We start from the raw sequence: 13330 nt of genomic DNA, 5'->3' as shown, positions 1-13330 counted from the left end.
GGCATGAAACTGTCATCAGAACCATTTCTCCTGTGCCAGTTTCATGCATCGCCAAAAAGGTTCAGTTACAGGTGCGCTGCTAAAACATCCATTGTTGAGTCTAAGATGATCAGATTCTTAATTACAAGGGAAGTCAAGGGAAGGGTCTCTAATTAAAGTGTGCTTGATTCTAATGAGGTTTAGATTTGGATGTGGATTTTTCCAATAAATATAATTGGTCTCCTGCACCCATGGCCATCACACAGTAACAACAGCTTTGTGAGGGGAAAAAAGGACTATTCATTTTGCATTCAGATGAACATTACAGCCTGTAGAGGAGGTCGATATCTAGTCTAGCCCTCACAGATGGACAGTAATTCAGCAGTCTACAGCTCCACAGAGCGAAAGACTCAAGCTGGGGATAATGAGCAGTGCAAAAAACGGAGACGAAGAGGAGGCCAAACTGGGAGTCATGCCCATTAGAGCCAACGAGGCCCTCTGCACAGCTGCTTTCATATTCCTCTTGGAGGCTAGGAGGTTTGCACCTTCATTAATCTCTGACACTGATCACAATTAGTCCCTTTGATCTCATATAGGCTTGAAAAGATACAGGAAAAGCATCATAAGCAAATCAATAGCATTAATTATACATTCACAGCAGACAAGCTTAACATCCATACACAAAGCCAAACCCCATTCTAAGATCACGCTGGATTATATTTGAAAAAATGAACAGCATTAGTGTTACATCATTTTCTTTCTTCGTTAATTACTTTTACTAATATACAGGTTAACTATAAACGAATCGTTTGAGCATGTGACCTTTACAAGACAAGTGCCCGCATGATACATGTGGGGGCGCAGCAACTGTTTTCCCACGAGAAACTAAAACATAAAAGAAAAATCAGATAAAAAAAAAATCTGATTGATGTGATGCAAGAGATGAAACCTTAGCAGGAGATGAATACTCTGTGCCTTGTTAAACTGGACTCACCGATGTTCACCTCATCATCTGTCTCTGCATCTCCTATGCACTCAAACTGGAACTCCTGCAGAGACTGGGAGAACTTCTGGACGGCAGCAGAAAGATCTGGAAAATCAGATGGGCTGAGCATCAGATGAGGCATACCACAGATGAAAAGCACACTGAAGACACATGAATCAAATTTTATTGTACATTATAAAGAAAAATGTAATGTAATTTAATGCAAATTTAATGTAACCTCCTTGGACTATACACAATAACCATTTAAAATTCGCAGACTTTGCTTTTGCACTAGATTTTACTTTATTTTGCTTTTCCACTTTCACAAAATGGGAACAAGCAGATGCATATTGCTGAAAACAAGACACACTTCGGGCAAAACATATTCTGCTGTTCCACATCAAAAAAGTTTAGTGGACACAGAGACAAATTACTGGTTTCTGCTCTGTTGCTGCATTTATTTCAGTTCATATAACAGATCTTTTTGCCAATTATGAGCAAAAGCCGTGTGCCCCATCCCTTCCCACACAATAACTGGAAATAGATTTTGCAACACCTGGTAAAGGGTGCCAAAATTTTGCTCCCAGAACTTGTTGTCAAAGCGGAAACAAAGCAGAACCCAGGACAACAGCTACAAGTTCTATAAGTTGTACTGACGTGTGGATAGTCAAATGACAGAAATTTCATATGGTTATACCATATCAAGATAACCACCACATCCAATAGCATTGCTTTAATTATTGTAAAGTTGCAAGGAATTATTTCCCCGGGCACCACAGCTGCATCATAAAAGATCAGCATATAAATAGGCCTAGTTTTTATCTTATTAATGGGCAACAATTAATATTCAAAACAGACAAAAGTCAAGTCTTTTAAAATCAACTGCTCTTTTGAACACAAACTAAATGAAAACATTCATTAAACAGCCTTTATTCAGTTTTTTGAAAGGCTTTCTTACATTAGTAGGAGGCAAAAAATGCTTCTAAAAGTATCGTATGGATGAGATAGATCAATGGTTTGTTCATGTGTATGTGTCTTTGTGTTTGCCTGCACGCTGAAGTGTGCTAGTGAATGAGTAAGTCTGGTCTGTAAGCCTTTAAAATAGCATGTGGTGCCTTCAATTAAGAAAAGTGAGCATCTTAACATTCTGAGAACTGAGGATTGACCTGTGCTTTGATGCAACGTTTCCTGTTGCTGAAAAGAGGTGTTCTCATACTGTACAAATTAATAATAATAATTCAGTGTCCAGCCTAACAGCCCAGGTCAGTGGCTCAGAGTTTTACTGACCCATGTACATTTTTACTGGCATGCAAAAAAAGGCCTCTAAATTCATTTCTACTGCAAGTCTCCAAGTCATCAAAGGAAGGACTCTGCGTCAAGGATATTTTTTAATTGAGTTATTCAAGTTATTCGATAAATCACTGCAGCCCTACTACTTCTACAGATATAAACTGACAATAGCATAAAGCTTGACAATTCATAACAGCAGATAACCAAATAATGGACTTTTATGAACTGCTGTCTGTCCATGTACACGCCCACTGACAGTCACACATTTGCAATATTTACTGGTGCCTGATCATAATACCTGGATCTGAAAAAATAAGCCCAGATGAACTGCCTAACCTTTGTCTCAAAAATGATAAAGCCCACACAGAAAATACAAATCAATAGAACAAGTCCACCCTTGGATACTCCCCACTGCTAGGTATAAATCTATGATTTTATTGTATTCTACAGTTTAACTTGATCAAATGTCTTTTTTGACAACCTCCAGAGAGTACTGTCATTTTTTGTACTCCAAAACCTTCCAGCTATGAAAACACAAGTGCGTGTGACTGCCAGTGGAAATTTTTTAAAATATTTAAATGAGCCACAAGAATTTAACAATACAGCAGGAGAATTTCATAGTATTTTTTTATATGACAACAGTATCTATAAGCCTTAGTAATAACTGCTGATGAATAGAAGCAAGCTAAAGTCCAAAAAAGATTGGAGGCATATTTACAAATGTGGCAATGAGAAACAAAACACCGCAGCTTAGCACGTGAACTGGTCCAAATATGATCCAATAACAAAGAAAATTGATTCAAGCTGCGGTCAGAAAGTTACAAGGCTGACGTCCTGCAATCATTGTTAGAGCTGCAGGCAGCACAGTTGTAAGCTCTTTGTCTCTAAAATTTGTATGCATAAAACTACAAGTTTATGAACAAGTTTACTTCATACAAAGTATTATACCTTTGACTTAATAGCAATGAGCCAGAAGTAGCCAAGAGCAATTTCTCTTTGTTTGGATTGATGAGTCAACCAGAGTGTAACATGTCCAGTCAAGAATTAGAGGTGCTTCAACAGTCTCTGATCTAATGCTCTCAATGGGAAAAAAAGACTAGGTTATCATTTCCTGAACCCTACCTGCCTTATATAAAACCTCCCACTTTCTCTTTGATCCATGGAATAAAGAAAAGAACTAAATGGGAACAGACAGACACCTCACCATGAGTTTAACTTCTGTTGCTGCTTAAAAAAAGTTGCACGAAACGATTTAATAGCTGATTAATGTTTTTTTTATATCTACATTTTTCTGCCTGCCTTGTCAACAGTTTTCAAAAGTTTATGTGGGATATTAAAAAATGTACTTAATTTCCCCAATTAGGCTACATCAACTTGCAACTTACTATTGTTTCATTTTTCTCCTCCCTCAAATAACAGCTTGGATGAGAGCTACACAAAAATTCTCCATATTTTCACACATTAAAAGACATACACACCTTCACATTTACACCAGGGAGTTTTAAACTGTTGGACGAAACAAAAATAAACAGTACTCAGTTAAAATCTGGTTTCCATCTTACACACAGATGTACACTATAAACCAATGATATGTATGGTAGAAATCAGGGCGTTGATTCAAGAGAAGATCTAATTACAGTTACAACTGAAATCACAAGGAGGAAAGAAATGCAGCAGTTTTTTTGCATTTAATGAAAGGGTCAGAGTAACTACAGTGATGACGTCTATAAAGCTAACCGAGCGCATGACTCACTTATAATTGTGGGCCAAGTAATGAAGCTGCATAGACACCAGAAGAGTTCTTATCCATCTTCTTATTTGTCTCTTTGCTGTAAGAATCTATGCCAACCAATCAAATTGACTGGTTTGTAGCTCTGAACACCAACTGGGGGCAGTCACTTCATTTTAATGTCTACTTCTTGAGCATGCCACGATGCGTCAAACTTAACTTTTCAATGAATTCAGTAACTTCTATCTGTGTGTTCGGTGGTTTACTTAATAATCATTCATCTGATCTTCAGACTGAGGAAATTCCTGTGGACCCAAGTCAGTCGACTTTTAAGTATAAAAAGTATTTCTGGTAAAAATCTTTCATTTACCAGTACTCCTCCACTCTGCGCTTTCTGTGGGGGGAGGGAATTACAGACGGGTTGACACAGGCAGTGGAGACAGAATAAAAGGAAGTGCATCCATAAAAAGCAGGAAAAAAGTGAAGAAATTCTCAGACTGAATGCCTAAATGAAACAGGAACAAATAAATCAAAAGACGTGAATACAATATTTTGTATTGGAATATGCTCTGTAAAGAACGACTTCAGTCACTCCCTCGTGTCGTTGGATTAGTGATTGTGGAGGAACCTGGTAGCTGTGCTAAACTGCACAGTCATGTTATAATTAGATGCAATCTCATGTATGCCATATATGGCAATGAACATTGCTGCGTATATCTGTATATATGTGGCAGTGTTTATTGCATTTTTCAACAACTTTTCATCTAATCTACTTTACCCATTATATTGTTAAACTTTGGCTCTGCTCCTCACCAGAACAAGTACCATACAAGTCAAGCTTTTAAGGAAATCCGGTAAACTGCAGCCCTGTCACCAACATTAACAAGCAGCAGAAACAGCACAAAGAAAATTGAAAGTGATCATATTATACATTTTAGAAGAAAAAGGTATTGCTAAATAATGTTCAACATTTCTGCTTATAATTAGTAGCGCTTGCATCTGGTAAAAGTGCGGGGGTGTCAAGGTCAAGATATGTCAACTAGTCATGTCAGCCTAATTGACTTGCCATCATAACTAGTCCTGATAATCTTCAGGTTAAGCCTTAGAAGCATTATGTAGCCAATTGAAAAAGCCTTACTTTTGACATGATCACATGAAGTTGTTATTGGGAAGTACTTGGCTCCCTCATTCCTGCTTGCAGTTGTTATTTTTACTCTGTTTTTAATTGTGCAACTGAAGCTAATATGTTTCATATCTCAGTTACGTAAAGGTTAACGTGTGAGCCTGCTGAGGTGAAATTTTAATAATGAGTGAAGATCGGGCACGTGAGGGAATATTTCAACATTTCAACTTTCTTTTGGATTTATAATTAAAAACAAAACAAGGCAAAGATTCTAAAATGCCTTTTGCCTTTTATTTGCCAGCCCACTCAGTTCAAATGTATGCAGTGTTCTCATATCTATTGTTGACAATGACTCACTAATTGCTTCTTACCTTAATTATTCTCTCTTCAACAGTCTTTACCTAAAAAAACCCCTCAAAAGTTAAAAGAAAAATAAATTTGACTCAGATACAGTAACTGTGTTTATGTAATAGACTCATTAAAAATATAAAAGACTCATTAAGTACTATTAAGTACCAGCGGTTTTACAGGTCTCAAGTGTAAATGGCACACGTAGGTTTATGGTTACATGCTTGCATACAGTTTGTTCTTATACTTGAAAAAGCTTTGAATTTTGCTCGTTAAGAAGGATCCAAATTATCTTTAATACAATAAAAAAAGTTTAAGAGCAACCATCAAGTTACAAAGTTGCAAACCTTTGAGTTTCATTTTCTGCTGCAAATTGCCTGTAAGAGGATGCTTGACAGTTTATAAAAGATATAGTGGCTACCCAGAACAAAATAGCGTATCCTCACTAAAAGGGTCTAAACTTCACAGGAACAGAAATTGCTTGACAGGTCTGATATTATTCTAACCCTAACAGTCAGCACTGAGTCATTCAATTTCCATCTATTTAAGAAAGACAACTGCAAGGCTTCTCTTCTCGAATAGACCACACACTGAAGTGTTCATAAAAATATGTTGTTTTAAGTTTGACCGACCACTTGTAAATATTGCAGAGGCTGCACTGAACAGCACTGAGAGGAACTCAGAAAATGTATTGTGCCATTGATGCGCTACTATCGTTCCCACTTTGACTCTAAAACTGCAGATTTCAGATCGATGCCCTGCTGCAGTTGTCTGGGTGTGCTCACAGGACCATCAATAATGGATGATCTTTTAACTCTGATGCTCAGATTAACCCAACCTTTACCAAACCTACCAATGTTACAGTCACCTGAATGTAATGTTTCCTAACAGCCTTTATCAAAACCCAGGAAAATGCAACATTAAAATTACAACAAAAGTTTTGGTATTACAGGATATGGTCTTTGCCTTTTGTCTTAATTCTTCAGCTTCAACATCAATGTTGTTACTCTTGGTTCATTTGCAAAACCAATGTTCTCATTTCTAAAATTAATAAACCACAAACCACAATTCAAAAAGCTACTCACTGCTTATCAGAATACTCTGAAATAATAGAATTTAAATCCTCGACAAAATTATTTTTGATATTGCTTTATATCTATGGCAACAGCAATGGCCAAAACGTCATGGGATATTTTGGTTAATGAGCCTGGTCACACAGTTCTGTTTTTAATATGTGCTGTACATATCTACAACATTCCACTCTCTGATACTGCTCTACAGTGTTTTGGTGCTATTTTTCCTTGTGGTCAAAAACCCATAAAAGTATCAAGTAAAGGGTCTTTTATAGCAGCACCGAACTTAATATATCTGAACTCATTTTCTCAGACATCAAAATTAATACTAACTCTTCAGTTGATGATATGACTAACAAGAAATAGCACTTTAATTAATTTACTAGATTTAATTATGCCAATCAAAGTAGGAAAAAAGTGCTCTGTTAAATCATCCCCATGGTTGACCACCTCTATCTAGGAGCTCAAAAGGGTCTGCAGAGTAGCTTAGAGGAGATGGAGAAAAACTCAATTAGAAGTCCATCTACTAGCTTGTAAAGAAAGTGTTGCATCTTATAACAAAGCTGTCAGAAAAGCCAGAGGAAATTATTTCTGAAAAATTACTGCTGATAATGAAGGCAACCCTAGACTATTGTTCTCTTGAGATGAGGAACATCACACCTCTGGAAAATGTGAGGAATACATATATATATATATATCAGAAAAAAAAATTTAACCTACCACATTCTTCATCTGCACTAAAGACAATTCTCAAATTTCACTCCTGTTTTTAATATAATTGTGTGGCTGAAATAAAACGCAAACCTTCACTCTCCAGGTTAAAGTATATTTTTTAACTGTATTTATTTTCTTTGTCTCAACAATCATTAAACAGAAGGCATTCAAGCCTGTCCTCACACAAAAATAAATAAAACAAAAATAATAATTAGAGATTTAACACCCAACTATGATGCTAAGGCTGTTTTTAATTTATGATTAGCTTTTGGCAAATTTGATTACTTTATTCACCATCATGACTACTTGTAGGTTTTTCCTAATATGATGCTATTTCCTGAATCGGATTAAATATCTCCAGTAGGAAATTCTTTTTCAGCTGTGGAGATCAGGAATCCAATGGCACTTCTTGGGGTGATGAAAAATTCAGGTGTGTTGGTCTGCTACTGCGATATTCATTGCCATAACGTTGCCATTGCTGTAACGCAATGACACACAACTATATATGCTGAACTCTAGCCCTGGATTTAACTGGCATTAATAAATAAATAAATAAAAGTTAATGAAGATAAAAGGAAATTATTTTACCTCAATGAAATTGAAGGCGCTCATTTGGCAAGTAAACATACAGGATAAAACCAGACGTTAAGAGTCATGCTTATTTAGGAGTGACTGAGCATAAAGCTGCGCATTAAGTGTGCCTTTCATCTCAGCAATATTACCAAAATATCACCTTATCTGCACTCTTAGATATTCCACTGCCAAATTTGTAGACATCCATTAAATCTGCCCCCAAACTCAGTCTACCTCAAAATATTAAGGAAGCAAAGTCTGTGGATACTTTCAAGAAACTTTCAGAGAGGTTCTTCTTTAAACATTTTGCTTAATATTGATAGCTGAATAATATTTGCACAGGTAATTGACATTGATTGATGCCTTAGTACTATACGGCACATCTTGAGTAATCTTAATAGTTATAGAACAAATGTACTTTTATTTGAACAATACTAAATCTCCTCTCTCCTCAAAATAACTGAATTTACAAATAATATAGGTTCAGAAGAGCTCAAGGTTTAGGAAATGGTGGCGTTTCTGTCGCTCAGAAAGGTAATGTTCAGTTACTCAGTCCAATGGTTTCATAATGGGGGAGAGAAATGTTAATTATGCAGCTGCAGTGACTATTATTTGCAAGCATGTTTTCTCATTCCATCTCTCTCTCTTGTTCTCTGTGTCTCTGTTTAACGGGTTTTATTTAGCTCATTGTACTTCATTTTTTTTTCTCTTTTCATTTTTGTCTCTTTGACATGTTGATGATTCTGTTTCATTTCGTTTTTATGTTTCATATCTCTGTAAACCATTGCATGTAATTTTGGCCTGTACAAATAAATTGACTTGAGCTGACTTCACAGACTTCAGCTTAATAACAAATGAAAGAGTCGACACAGACTTGAAATCTTTATATTATCAAAAGTAAATGTGATGGAGTCAGTTTGTATTGATTTCCTATTCTTTAATCACAGAGTTATGGGCTGCTCATGGGAAACATTAAACTGTTAAAAAGATTGGGTGCTCTTCTTAAAAAGAAGGGTTTTGAATGAGCTTTGTAGAAAAAAATATATAATTATGAAACTGAAACAAAAAGGGATATTTTCAGCATTAGCATTCAAGTTATGCATCTCCTCAAAACTATACCTCAGCAAATGAGCAGCAATGTAAATAAATAAAGCAGCTCCCAATTTTTAAGGTTTTTCTTAAAGGTAAAAAAATGTCCTTCATTTCAACCTTTTTCAAACTACTAGATTACCCATAATAAGCATAGTAGTTGGGCACAAACTAGTTCAGAAGTTGGTCAATACTTTAGCGCTTTTCCTGAATAGCTTGAATAGCTAATAAAAATTACAATACTTTTGTTCGTTACTCACTCACTCTAATTAGTACTGAAAAAGAAACCACTGGTGAACCAATAATATCCTCTAAAAAGTGTGTATTGTTATTACTCGCAAAGCAGTCAAACTCGCAATTCAGTTTCTGCAGCTGTGTTATGAATTACGTGGGCACAAAGAAAGTAAAGACTAGGGAAACAATATAAGGTCTATATAATAAACCTGATTTCACTGCTCTTTTTGAAACCAGAGTGTAATATGTGTGATTGTGTGTATTTCAGTATAATATTTATAGGTGAGGTGACTGACAGTTTTTTATACCCACATATAATGAACATTGATATGAAGATTGATTGATTTACACTTTAGATCTTATAATAAATTAGATATTTGTATAAATGTGCTTGTGAAAATAGATTTTAATATACATACGTGTGTGTGAATGAGTAATTGTAACCATGAAGGTACAAGGTGTGGAGATGGACAGTGCACAAGAGAATGGAAGAAGAGAGCGCAAGGTGGAGATGAGTGTCAGGGGTGATTTGTGGTTAAGGGATAGCAGCACATGTGAAAGGGAAGGCTTACTAGATGGTAGTGAGGCCTGCTATGATTTATGGTTTGGATTCAGTAGCACTAACAAAAAGACAGGAAGCTGAGCTAGCAGAGAGGTAGCAGGTTTGAAGAAGTTAAGGTTTTTACTAGGAATGACCAGAACGGACAGGGTTAGAAATGAGTATATCAGAAGGACAGCTGAGGTTGAGTGGTTTGGAGACAAAGAGAGAGGCAAGGCTGAGATGGTTTAGACATGTGCAGGGGAGGGAATTGTGATATATTGAACAAAGAATATAGAATAAGGAACTGCCGGGCAGGAGGAAAAGAAGAAGACCACTGAGGAGGTTCATGGATATAGACAAGCAGAACATGCAGAGGGTTGGTGTGACAGAGGTGGATGATAGGCATAGGGTGAGATGGAGGCAATTGATCCACTGTGGCAACCGCTAAAGGAAGCAGCTCAAAGAAGTAGAAGAACAAGATTTGAGTCTTTTGATTTGCTTATAACTATACCTCAATGGGAAAACAAATGTACCACATTTTACTTTGGGCAATGTTTAAACGAGAGCTAGCGCAACAATTATGTATTTATTTTCTATTTAAATGCATTATTTACTAAGATCAGGAATTAGCACAAATAACTATGTATATTCCAGAAAATATAGCACAACCACTTACAAAGAAACCATCCCACTGAAACTAGCAGCAGCAAAGATAAATGGCAGGGGGATCAGTATAAAGGAAGATAAATGAACAGCTTAATTGTTTTATCCCCAGGGAAACAGTAAAGGTGTAATCAGCATAACATATTCCAGGCTTTATTGGTTTGAACATGAATGTTTACTGTTGGAAATCTGCATCTAAATGCACAGACTCACTGGACAGTTTATTTGTTACACCTGTGCAAACTCAATGCATCTGGCATGCAGACATGGCTAAGAAAATCTACTCTGCTAAAGAATTAAAAGACCAGTCAAGAGACTTCATGAACACTCCATTGCTACTGGTGCCCAATAGGCTGCTGTCACCTAAGATTAGAAAAATTGAGGTTACAGTGGGCACAGGCTCACAAAATTGGCAGGGTAGTACCACTGGGTAGTGGTAAGACATTCTGGTAAATAGACAGTCTATTTTGGCCAGGATATATATATATATATATATATATATATATATATATATATATATATATATATATATATATATATATATATATATATATATATATATATATATATATATATATATATATATATATATATATATATATATATATATATATAGTATTAGAACATTGGAAACATGTTAATTTGTAATATGGGTAATGACATCGGTGTTGATTTGTGCTGTAACATTCATATGGTGGAGGTAGAAAGCACGAATCTCTCCTAACATGTACCTTGAACAGTTTGAGCTGCTCCTAGTGGTATAATGACAAGGGCTGCTTTCTGGTCCACTTTAAGCCTCTTGGGCCAATTTGAACATCATTTACACACAGCAGCCTAACTGGGCAGTTGCTGACTGTGTCCATCCCTTTATACCTACAGTGTTGTTATGTTCTAATGGGCACTTTCAGCAGGATAATGTGCTGTGTCACATAACTCATATAGTCTTAAACAGAGTTTGCAACTTAAATGTCCTCCACAGTCACTAGATTAGGGTGAATGTAGCTCAGGAGGTAGGGCATGTCATATACTAATCAGAAGGTTGGTGGTCCGATCCTCAGCTGCTCCACTTTGCATGCCTTTGGCATAATACTAACCTCAAGCTGCTCTCTGAGTATGAATGTGTGTGAATGTTAGATAGAAAGTACTAGAAAGCACAGAAAGAAGTGCTTGGCTGAATGAGACAAGTTGTAAAAAGTACTTTGAGTACTCAGGTAGAGTAGAAAAGCAACCATGTGCCATATATTTCAAGATCCATCATGAAAGTGTTGGTTACAAATCTGTAACAATTTTGTGAAGCTATCATATATCAATAAGTATCAAAAACTCTAAGGAATGCTACCAGCACTTTGTTGAATGCATGCTATGAATAATTAAGGCAGTTGTAGCCTCCAATGCATAATGGACTGTCACTAAATACAATAAATGCAAAGTCTTCACAACTTCAAAAAGCAATTCAGTTTCTGTATTGGTCATATCAAGAAAATATAATAATATGCATCACATGTAACACTGTTACCAAACATCAGTAGTTCATTCTGTAAGAAAGGAAGAAAATATGGAACAAAGGACACATTGTATATAGGAACTATAGTCTCTGTGGTTCCCTGAATATTTCATCTTATTCTTATACACCTATTCTGTCAGGAACAAGAATTTGGTGCATTCTGCTTTCAATTTGTGTAGCGAAATGGTGCTATGTTTTTCACAGAAGTAATGAGAGGAACAAGCCTAACTCGTATAAGGCGTGAATCTGAAAATGTTACCACATGAAGTGAAACACTGGTATAAGAAAAAAATACTGATGCCTGAGTAAGGGAGGTGAAAAAAGGAAGCAACCCACTTCTGATTTTACTCATTACATTAAACACCTTAAAATATTGTTGTCTAATTATATACTCAGCACACATTTTAGCTCAGTCTGCACTGAATTTTCCTATTAGAGTATTTAACTTGCAGCAATGATTCTTCTCAGAGTGAGAATGCAGTAAGAGGTAACTGAAGGAACAATAGTATTGTGTACCATCCTCCTGTATAGGTTTTAATCAAAGAGCAGAAGTCTGACCACCCAGGCAAGACGTTACTGGATGGAAAAGCTACGCCAGTTAGTGCCCAGTGTGAGAGATATGAGAAAGTACTATGGCTGTCAGTCATCGCACAACAAAACCCCCTGGGTACAACCTTTATCTCATCTCCAGGGCAACCACATACTACCAAATTCCATCTGCTGACAGCGCCTGACAAAGCACAGACAACACTACATTTGAACCTGAAAGTCTTCCTGCAAACACTGCATACTTATTTCACTATTAGGACTTGACTAATACGGATAGTCATAGCAGTCATACACTCTACAAGAGCAATTCAGTTATTTTTAGTTTTGGGGTGGCAACTATATCTCAGTCAATAAAACATATAGTTTCTATGTCTGGTTGAACCACATAATCATGATTATGGTACTTTTATATGTAAGGTACCAAATTAACACCCTCCTGGGTTTTAGTATCCAAAGCATGAAAAAGAAACAATTTCCCCAGCAGGAAATCAAACATTATTACTTCATTTTCTGTAAAATGCACTGATACTATGTTAAAATCCATTAAGCAATTTCTAGTTGATCCAGGCTTCAGTTTAATACAAGAAACTTCCTCCTAGTATGTCAAGCTTTTAAACCCAAGTCGCAAAGATGGTGGTTATGAAACAATTACATTTCTGAAACCCTCACTAAGTTCAAAATAAGTTTTAAAATTGACAGACTTCCTCTACACAAAAATCCCTGCAAACTCAAGAAACATATCTCAAAAGAATCGTAGAAACTATCCAATTGACCTGCTAAATTTCAGGCATATTACAACATCTGTCTGCAGCACTCCCGGTTCACCGTACAATGTGACTGACATACTCATTATAACACTAATTACACAGCAGCATCCTTGTTGTGCTTTCACTCCTCTAAATAATTCTTTGGGGTTATAATGAAGTACCTTAACAC

At 36.2% G+C, this 13330-nt stretch overlaps 1 protein-coding gene across 4 annotated transcripts in view; it reads right to left on the bottom strand.

The window, feature by feature from the left end:
* The window catches only part of arhgap42b (Rho GTPase activating protein 42b), an 80594-nt gene that overhangs the window by 54635 nt on the left and 12629 nt on the right, over positions 1 to 13330 (bottom strand). For all 4 annotated transcript variants that reach the window (XM_080288371.1, XM_026193698.2, XM_080288373.1 and 1 more), the window contains exon 2: positions 974 to 1069. In XM_080288371.1, coding sequence (XP_080144497.1) covers positions 974 to 1069 — 96 coding nt within the window. The remainder of the gene's footprint in view (positions 1 to 973; positions 1070 to 13330) is intronic.

This window comes from Astatotilapia calliptera, chromosome 14 (assembly GCF_964374335.1).
Source record: "Astatotilapia calliptera chromosome 14, fAstCal68.1, whole genome shotgun sequence".
Classification (NCBI taxonomy): Eukaryota; Metazoa; Chordata; class Actinopteri; order Cichliformes; family Cichlidae; genus Astatotilapia; species Astatotilapia calliptera.
Note: the sequence above shows the minus strand (reverse complement) of the source record. Positions and strands in the feature narration are given on the sequence as shown.